The sequence below is a fragment of the Salmo trutta genome, chromosome 1 (genome assembly GCF_901001165.1).
Source record: "Salmo trutta chromosome 1, fSalTru1.1, whole genome shotgun sequence".
NCBI classification, from domain to species: domain Eukaryota; kingdom Metazoa; phylum Chordata; class Actinopteri; order Salmoniformes; family Salmonidae; genus Salmo; species Salmo trutta.
This window is the reverse complement of record NC_042957.1, coordinates 62,661,302-62,681,543: the sequence shown is the minus strand read 5'-3', so window position 1 is coordinate 62,681,543 and position 20,242 is coordinate 62,661,302. Positions and strand designations below refer to the sequence as shown.

Sequence of the window (20,242 nt, the reverse complement as noted above, 5' to 3'; positions counted from 1 at the left end):
AAAGCTGGAAGCACCAGTGACTCGGTCTATAAAAAAGTGATCAGATGAAGCAGATGCTAAACTACAGGACTGTTTTGCTATCACAGACTGGAACATGTTCCGGGATTCTTCCGATGACATTGAGGAATACAGCCCATCAGTCACTGGCTTTATCAAAAAGTGCATTGAGGACGTGGTCCCCACAGTGACTGTACGTACATACCCCAACCAGAAGCCATGGATTACAGGCAACATTCGCACTGAGCTAAAGGGTAGAGCTGCCGCTTTCAAGGTGCGGGACTCTAACCCGGAAGCTTACAAGAAATCCCGCTCTGCCCTGCGACGAACCATCAAACAGGCAAAGAGTCAATACAGGGCTAAGATTGAATCACACTACACCAGCTCCGACGCTCGTCCGATGTGGCAGGGCTTGCAAACTATTACAGACTACAAAAGTAAGCACAGCCGCGAGCTGCCCAGTGACACGAGCCTACCAGACGAGCTAAATCAATTCTATGCTCGCTTCGAGGCAAGCAACACTGAGGCATGCATGAGAGCATCAGCTGTTCCGGACGACAGTGTGATCGCGCTCTCCGTAGCCGACGTGAGTAAGACCTTTAAACAGGTCAACATACACAAGGCTGCGGGGCCAGACGGATTACCAGGACGTGTGCTCCGGGCATGTGCTGACCAACTGGCAGGTGTCTTCACTGACATTTTCAACATGTCCCTGATTGAGTCTGTAATACCAACATGTTTCAAGCAGAGCACCATAGTCCCTGTGCCCAATAACACAAAGGCAACCTGCCTAAATGACTACAGACCCGTAGCACTCACGTCCATAGCCATGAAGTGCTTTGAAAGGCTGGTAATGGCTCACATCAACACCATTATCCCAGAAACCCTAGACCCACTCCAATTTGCATACTGCCCAAACAGATCCACAGATGATGCAATCTCTATTGCACTCCACACTGCCCTTTCGCACCTGGACAAAAGGAACACCTATGTGAGAATGCTATTCATTGACTGCAGTTCAGCGTTCAACACCATAGTACCCTCAAAGCTCATCACTAAGCTAAGGAACCTGGGACTAAACACCTCCCTCTGCAACTGGATCCTGGACTTCCTGACGGGCCGCTCCCAGGTGATGAGGGTAGGTAGCAACACATCTGCCACGCTGATCCTCAACATTGGAGCTCCCCAGGGGTGCGTGCTCAGTCCCCTCCTGTACTCCCTGTTCACCCACGACTGCATGGCCAGGCACAACTCCAACACCATCATTAAGTTTGCAGATGACACAACAGAAGGCCTGATCACCGACAATGACGAGACAGCCTATAGGGAGGAGGTCAGAGACCTGGCCGGGTGGTGCCAGAATAACAACCTATCCCTCAACGTAACCAAGACTAAGGAGATGATTGTGGACTACAGGAAAAGGAGCACCGAGCACCGAGCATTCTCATCGACGGGGCTGTAGTGGAGCAGGCTGAGAGCTTCAAGTTCCTTGGTGTCCACATCAACAACAAACTAGAATGGTCCAAACACACCAAGACAGTCATGAAGAGGACACGACAAAGCCTATTCCCCCTCGGAAAAATAAAAAGATTTGGCATGGGTCCTGAGATCCTCAAAAGGTTCTACAGCTGCAACATCGAGAGCATTCTGACCGGTTGCATCACTGCCTGGTACGGCAATTGCTCGGCCTCCGACCGCAAGGCACTTCAGAGGGTTGTACGTACAGCCCAGTACATCACTGGGGCAAAGCTGCCTGCCATCCAGGCCCTAAAAATTGTCAAAGACCCCAGCCACCCCAGTCATAGACTGTTCTCTCTACTACCACATGGCAAGCGGTACCGTAGTGCCAAGTCTAGGACAAAAGGCTTCTCAACAGTTTTTACCCCCAAGCTATAAGATACCTGAACAGGTAACCAAATGGTTACCCGGACTATTTGCATTGTGTGCCCCCCCTCCCAACCCCTCTTTTACACTGCTGCTACTCTCTGTTTATCTTATATGCATAGTCACTTTAACTATACGTTCATGTACATACTACCTCAATTGGCCCGACCAACCAGTGCTCCCGCACCTTGGCTAACCGGGCTATCTGCATTGTGTTCCACCACCCGCCAACCCCTCTTTTTACGCTACTGCTACTCTCTGTTCATAATATATACATAGTCATTTTAACCATACCTACACGTACATACTACCTCAAGAAGCCTGACTAAACGGTGTCTGTATATAGCCTTGCTACTCTTATTTTCAAATGTCTTTTTACTGTTGTTTAATTTCTTTACTTACCTACACACACACACACACACACACACACATACCTTTTTTTTCGCACTATTGGTTAGAGCCTGTAAGTAAGCATTTCACTGTAAGGTCTACACCTGTTGTATTCGGCTTACGTGACAAATAAACTTTGATTTGATTTGACATTATTCAGTCACCATGTAAGGCTTTACTTACTGTGTATGGACATCACCATGACAACTAAACTCCAGACTGTTATCAGTTCCATTGTTCAGTGATAGTTAGTGCAGGGCTCGCTGTAATGTCAGCCAAAGCTACCTATAATGAAGAGGCCAGAGCTGACTGTCTGATTATAAAGGGATGAAGGGGAGGGAGACTTTGCATAGACCGCCCTCTAGAGGCTGAAATAGAGAATGAGAGGATTAGATGTTCTTTCAGTGTTGATATTGGCAGCATTGTTTCTCAGAACAGCACAGGATGACAATCTATTGGGATTAATACAATAAACTTCTTCCATCTAAACTTGTTCCTTTTATACTTGTTCCATCTATATTTGTTACATTTCAACTTGTTCCATCTATATTTGTTACATTTCAACTTGTTCCATCTCAACTTTTCCATCTATACTTGTTCCACCTAAACTCCTTCCATCTAAACTTGTTCCATCTACAATATACTTGTTCCGTCTTAACTTGTTCCATCTAAACTTTAACAATACTTTAACATAATTGACCTTCATGGTTCTATATTTAATATTGTACTCATTTGACATCTAGTCTCATATAAATAAATAAACTCACCAAATTGAAAGACATGACCAAATAGGCCTAAATGGTTTTAGCTTCTAGAGATTGATAATTCATTTGACTGAATGGCTGCAAATATTATTGATCCTGTTTGGAGTTATTTGCCATTGTCAACTGACTTTGAATGGCTGTAAGGTTTTCTGTTCAAGTTTCATCAGGATATTCATGCAGGTTGACAGGTTGTCAGGTTTGTTTATGCTTTTCAAGTGATTTAACAAATATATTTGGCTTATAATTTACAGTATGATGTGTCTACCCAACCCTATAGTGTTGCTGGGGCCATGGAATTGATGTTAAAAACCAGAGCATTGTCACAGAATTCGTCGTGTTGAGGAAAGGAGGACCAAAATGCAGCGGGTATATGGACACTCATTCTTTTAATTCACAAAAAAAGAGTAAAGCATCCACAGAAAAAACAAAACAATAATAATCACGACTAACAACAGTGTGGCAGGCTCAACAAGCAGTGCTCACAAACAATTCCCCACAAACACACAGACAAACACACCCAACTAATATAGGACTTCCAATCAAAGGCAACACCACACAGCTGCCTTCAATTGGAAGTCCACCCCAATTAACTCTACATAGAAACACCCAACCTAGACAGAACATAGAAAACACAACTCCTTCTGCCACGCCCTGACCAAAACTAAACACCTACTCCACCTGCTGGTCAGGACGTGACATTACCCCTTCCTAAAGGTGCAGACCCCGAATGCACCTTCAAAAGAAAAAACACAGAACACCCAAAACAAACCGAAAAAATCCCCCTAACTACAGAGAGGGAAGGGAGGGTGGCTGCCATCAACGACGGCACTGTGCTACACCCCCCCTCCCCAACCCACCTATGTTGGAGGCGGCTCAGGTGCGGGACGTGGACCCCGCTCCATCCTCGTCGTTGCCCACTTCGGTAGCGCCCCTGGCTGCTCCGGAAGACTAGTAGGCGCACCTGACTTCGCCCGACTGGCGGGCAACTCTTGCCGTGTCCGGCTGGCAGGTGTCTCTGACTGTGGCCGGCTGGCGGGCCACTCTGGCAGCTCCGGGCAGTCTGGCCACTCTGGCAGCTCCGGGCAGTCTGGCCACTCTGGCAGCTCCGGGCAGTCTGGCCACTCTAGGCATCTCCGGGCAGTCTGGCCACTCTAGGCATCTCCGGGCAGTCTGGCCACTCTAGGCATCTCCGGGCAGTCTGGCCACTCTAGGCATCTCCGGGCAGTCTGGCCACTCTAGGCATCTCCGGGCAGTCTGGCCACTCTGGCATCTCCGGGCAGGCGGGCGGCTCTGGCGGCTCCTGACTGGCGGGCGGCTCTGGCGGCTCCTGACTGGCTGGCGGCTCTGGCGGCTCCTGACTGGCGGGCGGCTCTGGCGGCTCCTGACTGGCGGGCGGCTCTGGCGGCTCCTGACTGGCGGGCGGCTCTGGCGACTCCTGACTGGCGGGCGGCTCTGGCGGCTCCTGACTGGCGGGCGGCTCTGGCGACTCCTGACTGGCGGGCGGCTCTGGCGACTCCTGACTGGCGGGCGGCTCTGGCGACTCCTGACTGGCGGGCGGCTCTGGCGACTCCTGACTGGCGGGCGGCTCTGGCGACTCCTGACTGGCGGGCGGCTCTGGCGACTCCTGACTGGCGGGCGGCTCTGGCGACTCCTGACTGGCGGGCGGCTCTGGCGACTCCTGACTGGCGGGCGGCTCTGGCTACTCCTGACTGGCGGGGAGCTCTGGCGACTCTTGCACTAGAAGCCTTGTGCGTGGAGCTGGTACTGGACGTGCCAGCCCGGCGACACGCACCTCAAGGCTAGTGCGTGTAACGGGAAACACCGGACCGTAGAGGCGCACTGACGGTCTAAAGCGCAGGGTTGGCATCACCCCTGCTGGCTCGATGCCTACTTTCCCCTGGCACATGCGGGGTGCTGGTATTGAGCATACTGGCCTGAAAATACCGGGCCTTTTCATAGCACCTACCCCAAAGCACGGGACCTGTCCAGTCTGTTTGCCTCTAAAAAGGGTACGGGGCGCTGGCCTGGGTCTCCAGTCTTGCCCCATCAAACAGCCCTTGTGCCCCCCCCTAAAAAATTATTGGGGGTGCCTCTCGGGCTCCCTTACCAGTCGTTCTCCCCAGTCCTCGCCAGAATTCTTCCGCTGCTTGGTCCTGGTTTGGTGGGGAATTCTGTCACAGAATTCGTCATGTTGAGGAAAGGAGGACCAAAATGCAGCGGGTATATGGACACTCATTCTTTTAATTCACAAAAAAAGAGTAAAGCATCCACAGAAAAAACAAAACAATAAACAATGATACTCACGACTAACAACAGTGTGGCAGGCTCAACAAGCAGTGCTCACAAACAATTCCCCACAAACACACAGACAAACACACCCAACTAATATAGGACTACCAATCAAAGGCAACACCACACAGCTGCCTTCAATTGGAAGTCCACCCCAATTAACTCTACATAGAAACACCCAACCTAGACAGAACATAGAAAACACAACTCCTTCTGCCACGCCCTGACCAAAACTAAACACCTACTCCACCTGCTGGTCAGGACGTGACAAGCATTCAATCCTCCCTCACCTTGGGTGCTACATATTACCGCTTTTCTTAAATTATGTGGTTTATTCCTCCATATGAAGTTAAATAATTTCGTATCAACCATTTTAGTTACTGACAGAGGAACATCCAAGGCAAGGGAGGTATAAACTAATCTGGACAGACCTTCAGATTTTGATAAAAGTACACGTCCGGATAAATGAAGATCTTTTAATAACCAGGAGTTAAATCTCTTTCCAATTTTCTCTACAATAGGAAAGAAATTTAAGTTGGCCCATTCTTTCTGATCTTTGCTAACTGTAATACCAAGATATGTGATCACATCTTTTACAGGGATATTACATACTGAGTTTAAGTCACATCTTTTCAACGCAAATAATTCACATTTCCTAATATTCAGAGATAAACCTGATAAATGTGTGAAGGCATTAGTACACTCAATAGCTTTCTTGACTTCATTATGATCGTTCCAAAAAATAGTGGTGTCGTCAGCCAACTGTGAACATTTTATCTATTTGTCTTGTATCTGAATTCCCCTAAAACAATCCTTAATTATATGAAGTGCCATAACTTGTGTGACCAATAAAAATAAGAAAGGAGAAATTGGACATCCTTGTTTAATTCTACGTCTAATGTCGAATCTTTGTGAAGTTCCATGGGATAATTTAACAGAGCTGTTACTATTATTGTAAAGTGTCTTAATTACATTTTGAAAATATTGACCGAAACCAAAAAATCGAAGAGTCTCAAAAAGAAAATAATCTTCAACTGTATCAAATGCCTTGTAAAAGTCTACAAATAAAATAATCTTCCATAATGTGCTCATTGTAGTCTATCAAGTCCAATACTAGTCGAATATTATTACATATATGTCTGCCCTTCATAAAACCAGACTGGGTATCGTCAATGATTTGGTCAAGACCGTTTTAAGTCTTTCTGCAAAGATGGATGCAAGTATCTTTCCATCATTGTTCATTAACCTCTCTGGGGTATGTGGGACGATTTCGTCCCACCTACGTAACAGCTACTGGAATTCCAGTGGCGCGATTTTTGAATCGTTAGAAATACTATAACTTCAATTTCTCAAACATATGACTATTTCACAGCTATTTAAAGACAAGAATCTCGTTAATCTAACCCCACTGTCCGATTTCAAAAAGGCTTTACAACGAAAGCAAAACATTAGATTATGTCAGTAGAGTGCCCAGCCAGAAAAAATCTGACACCCATTTTTCAAGCTAGCATATCATGTCACATAAACCCAAACCACAGCTAAATGCAGCACTAACCTTTGATGATCTTCATCAGATGACACACCTAGGACATTGTGTTATACAATACATGCATGTCTGTTCAATCAAGTTCATATTTATATCAAAAACCAGCTTTTTACATTAGCATGTGACGTTCAGAAAAAGCATAACCACCGCAAACTTCCGTTGAATTTACTAACAGTTTGCTAAATTACTCACGATAAACGTTCACAAAAAGCATAACAATTATTTTAAGAATTATAGATACATTACCCCTCTATGCACTCGATATGTCCGATTTTAAAATAGCTTTTCGGATGAAGCACATTTTGCAATAATCTAAGTACATAGCCCGGCATTACAGGGCTAGCTATTTAGACACCCGGCAAGATTAGCCTTCATCAAAATCACATTTCCTATAAGAAAAATGTTCTTACCTTGCTTGTTCTTCATCAGAATACACTGCCAGGACTTCTACTTCAATAACAAATGTTGGTTTGGTCCCAAATAATCCATCGTTATATATACAAACAGCGACGTTTTGTTCGTGAGTTCTAGAATGCTTCTTCGCGGTGTCGCGCATGGCGCATTGGCGTGTCAAAAATGTCTAAATATTCCATTACCGTACTTCGAAGCATGTCAACCGCTGTTTAAAACCAATTTTTATGCCATTTATGTCGTAGAGAAGTGATAATATTCCGACCGGGAGTATGCATTGAGCCTAAACAGCCGAATAAAATTTCTCCTCAGAAGCGACTCATGCACGCGCATCATTCAAAGGTCCTCGGAGCATCCACTTACAAAAGGCGATAATATGTTTCAACCTGAGGCTCCCTCGTAAACCTTCAGTTATTTCGCGGGCTCTGAGAGCCTATTGGAGCCCTGGGAATTGTCACGTTACAGCTAAGATCCTTACTTTTCAATAAAAAGATGCAAGACGCACGACTCCTTGTCAGACAGGGTACTTCCTGCTTGAAACCTTGTCAGGTTTTTGCCTGCCATAGGAGTTCTGTTATACTCACAGACACCATTCAAACAGTTTTAGAAAATTCAGAGTGTTTTCTATCCAAACCTGAACAATAATATGCATATTCTAGCTTCTGAGTTGGTGTAGGAGGCAGTTAAAAATGGGAACATATTTTTCCAAAATTCTCAATACTGCCCCCTAGCCCAGACAGGTTAATGTGATTGATATCCAATGTTCTAACATCATAGAATCTTTGCTTGGTTTGGGTATTACAGAAATTAGGCCCTGTGTCATAGAAACAGGCAGGACCCCTAAATCAATTGCCTCCTTAAAAACATTAAATATAAATTCAATATTATCCTCAAAAAAAATATTTATAGAATTCACTGATAAGGCCATCATTCCCTGGAGATTTGTTCTCTTTTAACTTGCTGATAATTTTTTTTTATTTCATTAATAGAAATAATTTCATCACAAGACTTTTGGAAGTCTTCATCTATGAATTTTGCACAGTCTTTCACAGAGTCTAGAAAGGCAGATATGTCACTAGTAGGACAGGCATTACTGGTATAAAGGTTACCATAGAATTCCGAAACATATTTTGAAATATCTTACGGGTTTTCATTTTCTTTGCCATCTATATTGAGCTTTTGAATAGATGTAAATTCAGAAATTGTAAAAGTATTTTGTATTTTTTTCACCTTCCTCCAACCATCTCCTTCTTGATCTTACAAATGCCCCTTTTGCTCTCTCTTCATACATTCTGTCCATTTCTAGTTGTAAAGAGAATAACTGACCCTTTCCTTCTTCATCAAGGTCCTCCATAGAGATTAGAGAAAGTATTTCCTTAACAGAGTTTATCTTCCCTCAATCTTTTAAGTTCAGTAATTTCTTTACCTCTCTTCATGGCTGTTTGTCTTATGTAATACTTCATTAATTCCCAATATTTCCCATAAGACTTAAATAGTTGGGCTTTCCTCCAATTGTCTTGTATAATATCTTTGGCATCCATCTTGAAATTATCATCTTCCAAAAGTCTACTATTGAGTTTCCAATAACTCCGATTCGGTTTAACTTCAGATCCATTAATATTTAAAGATAAGAATATAACTTTATGATCAGTAAGAATTGATGGTTCAATGGATACCTTGACTACAGAATTATCTAATGATTTAGAAATCAACCAGAAGTCAATTCTTGACTGTCTGGACATGTCCTTCTTACTCCAAGTGAATTCCTTTTTATCAGGATATTTAGATCTCCAAATATCGATTAATCCAAGACCAAGACATAGGTTATTAAACACAGGATTAACTATGCAGGATCTGTTAGGAGGGGGATATATGTCAAGCATCACATTAGATGCAGAATTAAAATCTCCATCTAAGATAATTTTAATATACTGAATACACCTATAACTCTATTAATTTCTTCTTTAAATTCTTGAAATAATATCCTTTTGTTTGGTTTGTTGTTGGACGCATAAATATTCCCTAATAAAAACATTTCACTGATGAAATTTACTGTTAAAATTAACCAACATCCAGAGTGGTGTCTTACTACTGATGACCTTCCCTTTAAATGCACCTCTTAACCTGTTATGGATAGGGGGCAGTATTTTCACGGGCGGAAAAAAAACATACCCGATTTAATCTGATTATTACTCCTGCTCAGAAACTAGAATATGCATATAATTATTAGCTTTGGATAGAAAACACTCCAAAGTTTCTAAAACTGTTTGAATGGTGTCTGTGAGTATAACACAACTCATTTGGCAGGCCAAAACCTGAGAAGATTGCAAACAGGAAGCGCCCTCCTGCAAGTCTCCCCAGCCTGGTGAGTCCTGTGCCGGCGCCCAGAGCCAGGCCTCCTGCATGTCTCCCCAGCCTGGTGAGTCCTGTGCCTGCTCCCAGAGCCAGGCTTCCTGCATGTCTCCCCAGCCTGGTGAATCCTGTGCCTGCGCGCAGAGCCAGGCCTCCTGCATGTCTCCCCAGCCTGGTGAGTCCTGTGCCTGCTCCCAGAGCCAGGCCTCCTGCATGTCTCCCCAGCCTGGTGAGTCCTGTGCCTGCGCCCAGAGCCAGGCCTCCTGCATGTCTCCCCAGCCTGGTGAGTCCTGTGCTTGTGCTCAGAGCCAGGCCTCCTGCATGTCTCCCCAGCCTGGTGAGTCCTGTGCCTGCGCCCAAAGCCAGGTCTCCTGCATGTCTCCCCAGCCTGGTGAATCCTGTGCCTGCGCGCAGAGCCAGGCCTCCTGCATGTCTCCCCAGCCTGGTGAGTCCTGTGCCTGCTCCCAGAGCCAGGCCTCCTGCATGTCTCCCCAGCCTGGTGAGTCCTCTGCCTGCGCCCAGAGCCAGGCCTCCTGCATGTCTCACCAGCCTGGTGAGTCCTGTGCCTGCGCCCAGAGCCAGGCCTCCTGCATGTCTCCCCAGCCTGGTGAGTCCTGTGCCTGCGCCCAAAGCCAGGTCTCCTGCAAGTCTCCCCAGCCTGGTGTGTCCTGCGCCAGAGCCGCCCGCCAGTCCGACGCTACCAGAGCCGCCCGCCTGTCCGGCACAGCCAGAGTCGCCCGCCTGTCCGGCGGCGAGGGACCCCGCTCTAGAGGCGCCACTTAAGTGGGGTGAGCCAGTGGTGGAGCGGGGTCTGCGTCCCGCTCCTGAGCCACCTCCGTAGGGGGGAGGATTGGGAAGGGGGGGTGTAGCACAAGAACCGTCATTGACGGTGTCCACCCTCCCTTCCCTCCATTTAGTTTGGGGTTATTGTTTTGTGAGTTTTTGTTTAAGGTGCGTTCGGGGTACGCACCTTTGGGGAGGGGTACTGTCACGTCCTGACCAGTAAAAGGGGTTATTTGTTATTGTAGTTTGGTCAGGGTGTGGCAAGGGGGGTTTTTCTGTGTGTTTTGGGCATTCTATGTCCTTTTTTCTATGTGTTTGTATTTCTTTGTTTTGGCCTGGTATGGCTCTCAATCAGGGACAGCTGTACATCGTTGTCGCTGATTGGGAGCCATACTTAGGTAGCCTGTTTTCCTTTGGGTTTTGTGGGTGGTTAATTTCTGTTTAGTGTTTTGGAGACCTGACAGAACTGTTTGGCTGTCATTTTCTCTTTGTATATTGTGTTCTCAGAATATATATTAAATGATGAGCACTCACCACGCTGCGCCTTGGTCCTCTTCTTCCAAAGACAGCCGTTACAGGTTCATGTTACCGTGGTTGTGCCTTGTGCTGCCTTGCCTGTGCCTTTGGGCCAGGATGTATATTAAAGTTCTCCTGTTATCACCCATCTCTGCTCTCCTGCGCCTGACTTCCCGGCAACCAGTCACTCACCTCGTTACAAAATGAGATGCATTTAAATATGGAATGTATTCATTATGGCTTATTTTTGCTTTCATAATGTTACAAAATTCAAATGGTATGCAGCAAAACTAAATGACTGACTAAGCCAAGGCTGGTATAAAATGTAGTTTGTGGTGATTAAAATAAATACTCTCGGTCATTACATATTTTTTTTTACATATCATATTGTTCACCGTGGCTGGTAATCACAATTGTCTCATTACTGTATATTTTTTGCATCATACCTCTCTCTTCCAACTTCATATCCAATTCAACCTGTAGAATTCTAATTTTCTTCCTTCAGATCTTTCATTTTATGCTCATGAAATTCTCTGGCTAACTTTTCATGCATGGTCATCTTTTTGTTCTCTGCTGAAAGGTGGGGGCAGCATCTTCTCTCAGGGATGCTATAGCAAATGTGGAGGGTACACACTCACTGTGCACTGGCTCTTCCAACCTGTTCGGATTCCTTTCCTCTGGAAAAAGAACCAAATAACTCCATGTTGTTCGCACGTTCTGTAGGTTACTCAAAATGTAGGGCGCGCGAGGGAAATGTGATGACGGAAAGTCAAGAAAAAGTTATATTTACGTTCGTTCAAACATGTCAAACGTTGTATAGCATCAATCTTTAGGGCCTTGAGAACGTGAAACTTCAGTAATATTCCAACCGGACGTTTGCATTGCCTTGAAAAATGTTTTGGAACACAAAGGGAGTTCTCACATGAACGCGCCCTATGAACTGATGTGATTTTCAGGGCACCTGCTTACCAGCGTTCTCCTTCGGTCTGTGTTTACCGCAAAAGGCTCAAACTACTTTCTAAGACTGTTGACATCTAGTGGAAGCCTTAGGATGTGCTATTTGAGTCCTAACTCACTGTGTTTCAGAAAGGCAAGGACTTGAGTAAACTACAGGAACCAGATTTTCATTTCCTCGTTGGATTTCTCTCAGGGTTTTGCCTGCCATATGAGTTCTGTTATACTCAGACATCATTCAAACAGTTTTGGAAACTTTAGAGTTTTCTATCCAAATCTACTAATAATATGCATATCCTAGCTTCTGAGTTTGAGTAGGAGGCAGTTTAATATGGGCACGTATTTCATCTGAAAGTGACAATACTGCCCCCTAGCTCTAAAAGGTTAATGGGTTACAGAAGGGAATTTAGAGTTAAGCACGTACTCTTCCTTTACTGACCTTAATAGGTATTGCCTCCACCCACTTGGTAAAGTGATCGTCGCCGTCAGACACCAGCTGTTGCCATTCCTGGATTCCGTGAAGGGTCCGAGGAGGTCCCTTCATGTTACAAAACAACTTATCAGGGCAAAATTTGAATTGGGACACTTACCGATCATGTGCCATGGTGAAACAACTTTGATGAGCTTCAACTCTGGCGCCACTGTCTTTGCCCTCTCAAACTTTATGTCAGGCTAGACAGGGTACTGACCCTTTAAGCAAAAAGTGGCAAATTGAAACATTTTGTGCTCTCTAACATGACATTCATTGAAATCATAATAATTTAATTTATAATAGAATGTGATTGATAAACAAAAGTAGTGTAGGTTGATTTTGTCAATCATGCGCTTCACTCCGAAATGGCCAGCGTGCATCTCGGTCAGCACGGCCTCCTTCTCCTCCTTAGTAAAAATCACCCTCCTGTGTAGCTGGCCATCCTTCCCTGTAGGTAGATATGATTGCCTAACAAGTTGGAAGAGAAGAGTTGTTGAAATACTCAAGTCTAAGTTCATTTGCCCTGCTCTCTCTCTCTCTCTCTCTCTCTCTCTCTCTCTCTCTCTCTCTCTCTCTCTCTCTCTCTCTCTAGTGAAGACACCTAGTTAAGGGCATTTGGAATTACCATAATTGCTTACACCTATCCATTTGATTGATCAGATTTAATTATAGCTAGACACCTCAACATGACAGACATAATTATATCAGTGGAGGCTGCTGAGGGGAGGACGGCTCATAATAATGGCCGTAATGGATTCAATTGAATGGTATTAACCACGTGGAAACGTGTTTCATACCATTCCATTTACTCCATATTATGAGCCATCCTCCACTCAGCAGCTCCCACTGAACTATATGTATTGCTAGCAAGTAGCTAACCTTAGATGGAAAATGGTCGATAAAAAATGCCTTTACATAGCTAAATCCGTCCAGTTATCTAATTAACCAATAAGGCACGAGGGGGTGTGGTATATGGCCAATTTACCACGGCTAAGGGCTGTTCTTATGCATGACGCAACGCGGAGTGCCTGGATACAGCCCTTAGCCGTGTTATATTGGCCATATAGCACAAACCCCTGAGGTGCCTTAATGCTATTATAAACTGGTTACCAATGTAATTAGAGCAGTAAAAATAAATGTTTTGTCATACACGTGGTGTACGGTCTGATCTACCACGACTGTCAGCCAATCAGCATTCAGGGCTCGAACTTCCCAGTTTATAAAGACAAATATATGGTAAAGAAAGTGTTCTCTCTACAGACTTTTCGGTCCTCTGAAGCAGCAGGTGGTCAGCAGGTTGTCACCGTCAAAAACACCGTCCTTGGAGAGCAATTCTGAGGTAATAATTTTGCGTGGACTGAGCGAGCCTTTATGCGCTGAAATAGAACTAGAACTGCTCGGTGTCCTCCTTCCTTCGCCACAACTACGAGGTAAAATAGAGCCAAGCAACCAGCATAGCATTGGTTCATTACGTAATCCGGTTAGAATGTTGCAAGTTTTAACAACAGCCATAGCAACAAAAGCTAGAACTCATCGAATCCCATTGTGACGTGGAGGGGGACACTACTTGGCCGGGGAACTCTATTTGGCTTGACAGGCCGAATACATATTTATATTTTTGAGTTATATTCTTATCCAAATGGCAGGTATTATTTTAGATTTAATTGAGAGTATAACCTCTGTTTGGTAAATATTAACCAATGTGTGTTGTTGATGCCGTGAGTGGAATATAGAATCCTAGGGCCAGTTTACCAGCCACAGATTAAGCCATATCCTAGACTAAAAGCACTTTTAATTGAGTTTCTCCACCGAGGATGCTTTTTAGTCCAGGACTAGTTATTTTTTATTTTTTAATAACTTTTTTTATAATTATTTATTACAAAAAACACAAGGAAGGGGTAACATTAAAGTATTAGAACATGAAGGACAAACAATCCAGCATCAAGACACTATCAAACATGTATCAGTCTTTCCGTGTGCATGATAGTAATATAAAATATATGTCATAGTGTCCTTTTTCATGATCACAATCTTGTGAAACCCGAAGTAAAGTTCGTAGAAACATGTCAAACGATGTTCATAATCAATCCTCAGGTTGTTTTTAGCCTAAATAATCGATAATATTTCAACTGGACAATAGCGTCATCAATATAAAAGAAAAACAAGAAAGGCGCACTCTCGGTCGCACACAGAAAACAGCTCTGGGGACATCCCACTATCCATTCACTCAAAGTTGTCATTCAGAATAAAAGCCTTAAACAATGTCTAAAGACTGTTCACAACTAGTGGAAGCCATAGTGAACGTAATCTGGGTCCTATCCCTTTAAATGGTGGATAGGCTTTCATTGTAAAAACAGCCATTTCAAAATAATGGCACTTCTTGCTTGGATTTTTCTCAGGTTTTTGCCTGCCATATGAGTTCTGTTATACTCACAGACATTATTTTAACAGTTTTAGAAATGTTGGAGTGTTTTCTATCCAAAGTATATGCATATCCTAGCTTCTGGGCCTGAGTAACAGGCAGTTTACTTTGGGCACGCTTTTCATCCGGAGTTGAAAATAGTGCCCCCTACCCTAGTGAGGTTAAATGACGTGGAAACAATGTCAACCAGTTGTGCCCAGTGGGATGAATCTTGATACTATCAAAACCTATTGCCAATATGTTTGCATCACTAGACAGAAGTGATAGCGGTCTCCAGTTATTTCATTGCATTAGAAGTCAGATATTAATTTCCAGCATGGTCCTTTAAATAGATGATATTGTATGTCAACAGTGATAAGTATGGATTTCATACAGTGCGTGCTTGTGAACATTTTGCTCATAATGGAGGGACACAGAAGATTCATCTATTTACGCTAGCGTCCCACCTGCGGGACACACTATTCAACAGCCAGTGAAATAGCAGGGCGGCAAATTCAAAACATCAAAAATCTCATAATTCAAATTTCTCAAACATACAACTATTATATCACATTTTAAAGATACACTTCTCGTTAATCCAACCACATTGTCCGATTTCAAAAAGGCTTTATGGCGAAAGCATAACATTAGATTATGTTAGGACAGCACCCCAAACAAGAAAAACCACACAGCCATTTTCCAAGCAAGGAGAGGTGTCACAAAAACCAGAAATACAGCTACAATTAATCACTAACCTTTGATGATCTTCATCAGATGGCACTCATAGGACTTCATATTACACAATACATGTATGTTTTGCTCGATATAGTTCATATTTATATCCAAAAACCCCATTTTACATTGGCGTGTAATGTTCAGAAATGTTTTGCCTCCCAAAACATCCGGTGAATGAGCACATCAATTTACAGAAATACTCATCATAAACGTTTACAAAATATTTAAAAGTTATTCAAAGAATTATAGATACACTTCTCCTTAATGCAACCGCTGTGTCAGATTTCAAAAAAGCTTGACGGCGAAAGCACATTTTGCAATAATCTGAGTACAGCGCTAACAAGCCATACAGATACACGCCATTTTGGAGTCAACAGAAATGACAAAAATTACATTATAAATATTCACTTACCTTCGATTATCTTCATCAGAATGCACTCCCAGGGATCCCAGTTCCAGAATAAATGTTTGTTTTGTTCGATAAAGTCCATCATTTATGTCCAAATACCTCCTTTTTGTTCGCGCGTTTAGTCCACTACTCCAAATGCAGGAAGCGTGCGCAAAATGTCATGACGAAAAGTCTAAAAAAGTTATTTTTACATTTGTAGAAACATGTCAAACGATGTATAGCATCAATCTTTAGGATGTTTTTTTATCATAAATCTTCAGTAATATTCCAACCGGACAATTCCAATATCTTCGCGCCACTGAACTCATGTCATTCTCTCAGTCATCTGACTCCAGGACCTCTTGTTCTCTCCCTATTTACAGTAGAAGCATGAAACAACGTTCTAAAGACTGTTGACATCTATTGGAAGCCTTAGGAAGTGCAAAATGAACCCTAAGTCACTGTATAGGCAATCACTTGAAAAACTACAAACCTCAGATTTCCACATTTCCTGGTTGGATTTTTCTCTGTTTTTTGCCTGCCGTATGAGTTCTGTTATACTCACAGACATCATTCAAACAGTTTTAGAAACTTCAGAGTGTTTTCTATGTACTCTATCAAATATATTAATAATATGCATATCCTACCTTCTGAGCCTGAGTAGCAGGCAGTTTACTACGGGCACGCCTTTCATCCGGACGTCACAATACTGCCCCCTACCCTAGAGAAGTTAAATTGCAACTGAGAAGTGAACTACATCACTGTGCTTCTGAGTCCCTTAAATAACATGGTATCATACTTGATTCCAACCTCTCTTTTAAAAAGCAAATGAAAAAGGTAACTCAAATAATCAAATTCAACCTAGCTAATTTCCAAAACATCTGCAATTGTTTGACTACAGAGGTAACAAAACTGTACTTCAAATCTACGATACTCCCCCATTTAACATACTATTTGACTAGTTGGGCCCAAGCTTGATGTACAACATTAAAACCCCTTCGGTCTGTCTGCAAACAGACTCTCAAAGTGCTTGATAGGAAGCCCAATAGCTATAATCACTGTTACAGAAAGCATGAGCTCCTGAGTTGGAAAAATCTTGTGCCATACACTGATGCCTGTCTTGTATTCAAGATTCTAAATGGCCTTGCTCCCCCTCCACTCAGTACTTTTGTTAAACAGAAAACCCAAACCTTATGGCAGCAGATCCACAAGGTCTGCCATGAGAGGTGACTTTATAGTTCCCTTAAGGAAAAGCACCTTTAGTCAAACTGCTTTCTCTATGAGAGCTTCCCATGTCTGGAATACCCTGCCATCAGACACACACAACTGTGATTAATGTGCACTGTCCCTGTAAAAATCAAATCAAACTCAAACTGCAATCCACTTTAATGACCGGACATCATTCCACGTAATGGAAACAGATTATAATGTTAGAATACATTAACTCCCTACTCAAATTCACTGGTGTTACCTAAACAATAAAACCAAGCAACAATAATCAGAAACTATCACAAAACTTTTCCTTATTTACACCTGAATCCCTTACAGCCCAATATAGTCCAGCGAGCACAACCAACTCTCCTATTCTTACCAATAGGCAAAAATATAACCCATACTCAAACTGGCTTAACTCTATCGTAAGATTAAAAACAAACTTTACAACTTTCTCTTCTCTTTCGTCTTCACACTTATGAAATGTCCAAGAGTTTAAAAATAACATGTAATGCGCCAAATGTATAAAATAAATTAGTCAATCCATAAGAATAAAAAAACACATTTCGGTGGGCACAGCTCTATTGCAATTACCTATCCGCTATTAGAATTCATTAGATTTAGGTAACTGTCTCTTCTCTGATTCAGTTATTTAAATACGACTCCATTCTCAATATGTTATTCCAGCAGACCATTTAGGCAACAGACAACGTATTACATCAAAATTGCCTCGCTATTTATGTTGAATGAATTTGTCTTTCAATTTGAACTAAGCAAGCTATTAAAACGTTCAATTCATATGTTAAACAAACACTGGCATCCATATCTTTCCAGGCAAAACATACCAATAGTTGAATTACAATCAGAAACCCAGATTTTAGTCAATACCATATACCCAAATGCTATTGAAATGACACATTGATAATTAGTTTGATGGATACCCTAGGCTTTGTACGACATTATAAATTACGTCGAAATTCTATCTTAATTTGCTCTAACTTTATGGAAAAAGGTTTATTCAATAAATCCAGCAACTCCTCTCATACTGGGAAGAAAAGACCTTAATTGGGCTAGGGGGCAGCATTGAGAATTTTGGAAAAAATATGTTCCCATTTTTAACTGCCTCCTACACCAATTCAGAAGCTAGAATATGCATATTATTGTTCAGGTTTGGACAGAAAACACCCTAAAGTTTCTAAAACTGTTTGAATGGTGTCTGTGAGTATAACAGAACTCCTATGGCAGGCAAAAACCTGACAAGGTTTCATGCAGGAAGTACCCTGTCTGACAAGGAGTCGTGCGTCTTGCATCTGTTTATTGAAAAGTAAGGATCTTAGCTGTAACGTGACAATTCCCATGGCTCCGATAGGCTCTCAGAACCCGGGAAATACCTGAAGGTTGACGAGGCGGCCTCTGGCTGAAACAGATTATCGCCTTTGGTAAGTGGCGGATCAGAGGACCTTTGAATGAGGCGCGTGCACGATTGGCCCCCGTGGAGAAATTTAATTCGGCTGTTTAGGCTCATTGCATATTCCCGGTCGGAATATTATCGCTTTTCTACGAGATAAATGGCATAAAAATTGGTTTTAAACAGCGGTTGACATGCTTCGAAGTACGGTAATGGAATATTTAGACATTTTTTGTCAAGCCATGCGCCATGCGCAGGACCGTGATTTAGTATTCTGATAGTGTCTAGAACTCACGAACAAAACGCCGCTGTTGGAACATAACGATGGATTATTTGGGACCAAACCTACATTTGTTATTGAAGTAGAAGTCGTGGGAGTGCATTCTGACGAAGAACAAGAAAGGTAATAACATTTTTCTTATAGGAAATGTGATTTTGATGAAGGCTAATCTTGCCCGGTGTCTAAATAGCTAGCCCGTGATGCCGGGCTATGTACTTAGAGTATTGCAAAATGTGCTTCATCCGAAAAGCTATTTTAAAATCGGACATATCGAGTGCATAGAGGAGTAATGTATCTATAATTCTTAAAATAATTGTTATGCTTTTTGTGAACGTTTATCGTGAGTAATTTAGCAAACTGTTAGTAAATTCCCCGGAAGTTTGCGGGGGTTATGCTTTTTCTGAACGTCACATGCTAATGTAAAAAGCTGTTTTTTGATATAAATATGAACTTGATTGAACAGACATGCATGTATTGTATAACACAATGTCCTAGGTGTGTCATCTGATGAAGATCATAAAAGGTTAGTGCTGCATTTAGCTGTGGTTTGGGTTTATGTGACATGATATGCTAGCTTGAAAAATGGGTGTCTGATTATTTCTGGCTGGGCACTCTGCTGACATAATCTAATGTTTTGCTTTCTTTGTAAAGCCTTTTTGAAATCGGACAGTGTGGTTAGATTAACGAGATTATTGTCTTTAAATAGCTGTAAAGTAGTCATATGTTTGAGAAATTGAAGTAATAGTATTTCAAACGATTCAAAAATCGCGCCACTGGATTGAAGTGGCTGTTACGTAGGTGGGACGAGTTCGTCCCACATGCGCCAGACAGGTTAAGGGCAGTTTTATTTCAAATGTAGTACCTAGACGGAGAAAATCCAATAAGCATTTTATAGTTACATCGTTAGGGTAAGTTAACCAAAAGTGGACGCACTCCAATCAGTTTATAGAGCACAATTTCCCAGACTTTGTGGACAGTTTAATAATGCTTAAACCTCATCTTTATCAAATTATCCATTAAAGATACCAACTCAAAACCTACGTACGTCTATGAATGGGTTTAAATTGTATCTAATTATATTCCCAGTATTACTTTATAATCTCTAGTAATCGATTATACACACATACAATTTATCATATTTTCATATATTCACAGAATCCATATAAAACGTAAGAAATTCTTAGGTACTCACGGCAACCATTCCATTTGCTTTTTCAAGGACTCTCCACAGCTACGAACCAGCTCTCCAAACAGACTTCCAGCAAAACCCAAAAAATGTATTTTTGTTTGTCTGACAATGACCATGGGATCCTCAACGGATCTCTAACCTCCCAGAGACCACGGCAAAATCAAGCCTCTCAGGAACTATAGACTTTCCGCTGTTTTCTAAAATATCATCTCGCTCTCATTTACCACCCTGTGATATTCTATGATGGGCAGTGAAGGAACAGAACCCCAAG

At 42.6% G+C, this 20,242-nt stretch overlaps 1 protein-coding gene across 2 annotated transcripts in view; it reads right to left on the bottom strand.

The window, feature by feature from the left end:
- Positions 1–20,242, bottom strand: part of LOC115204635 (uncharacterized) — a 193,604-nt gene that overhangs the window by 125,913 nt on the left and 47,449 nt on the right. For both annotated transcript variants that reach the window (XM_029770316.1, XM_029770362.1), the window contains exon 3: positions 10,394–10,399. In XM_029770316.1, coding sequence (XP_029626176.1) covers positions 10,394–10,399 — 6 coding nt within the window. The remainder of the gene's footprint in view (positions 1–10,393; positions 10,400–20,242) is intronic.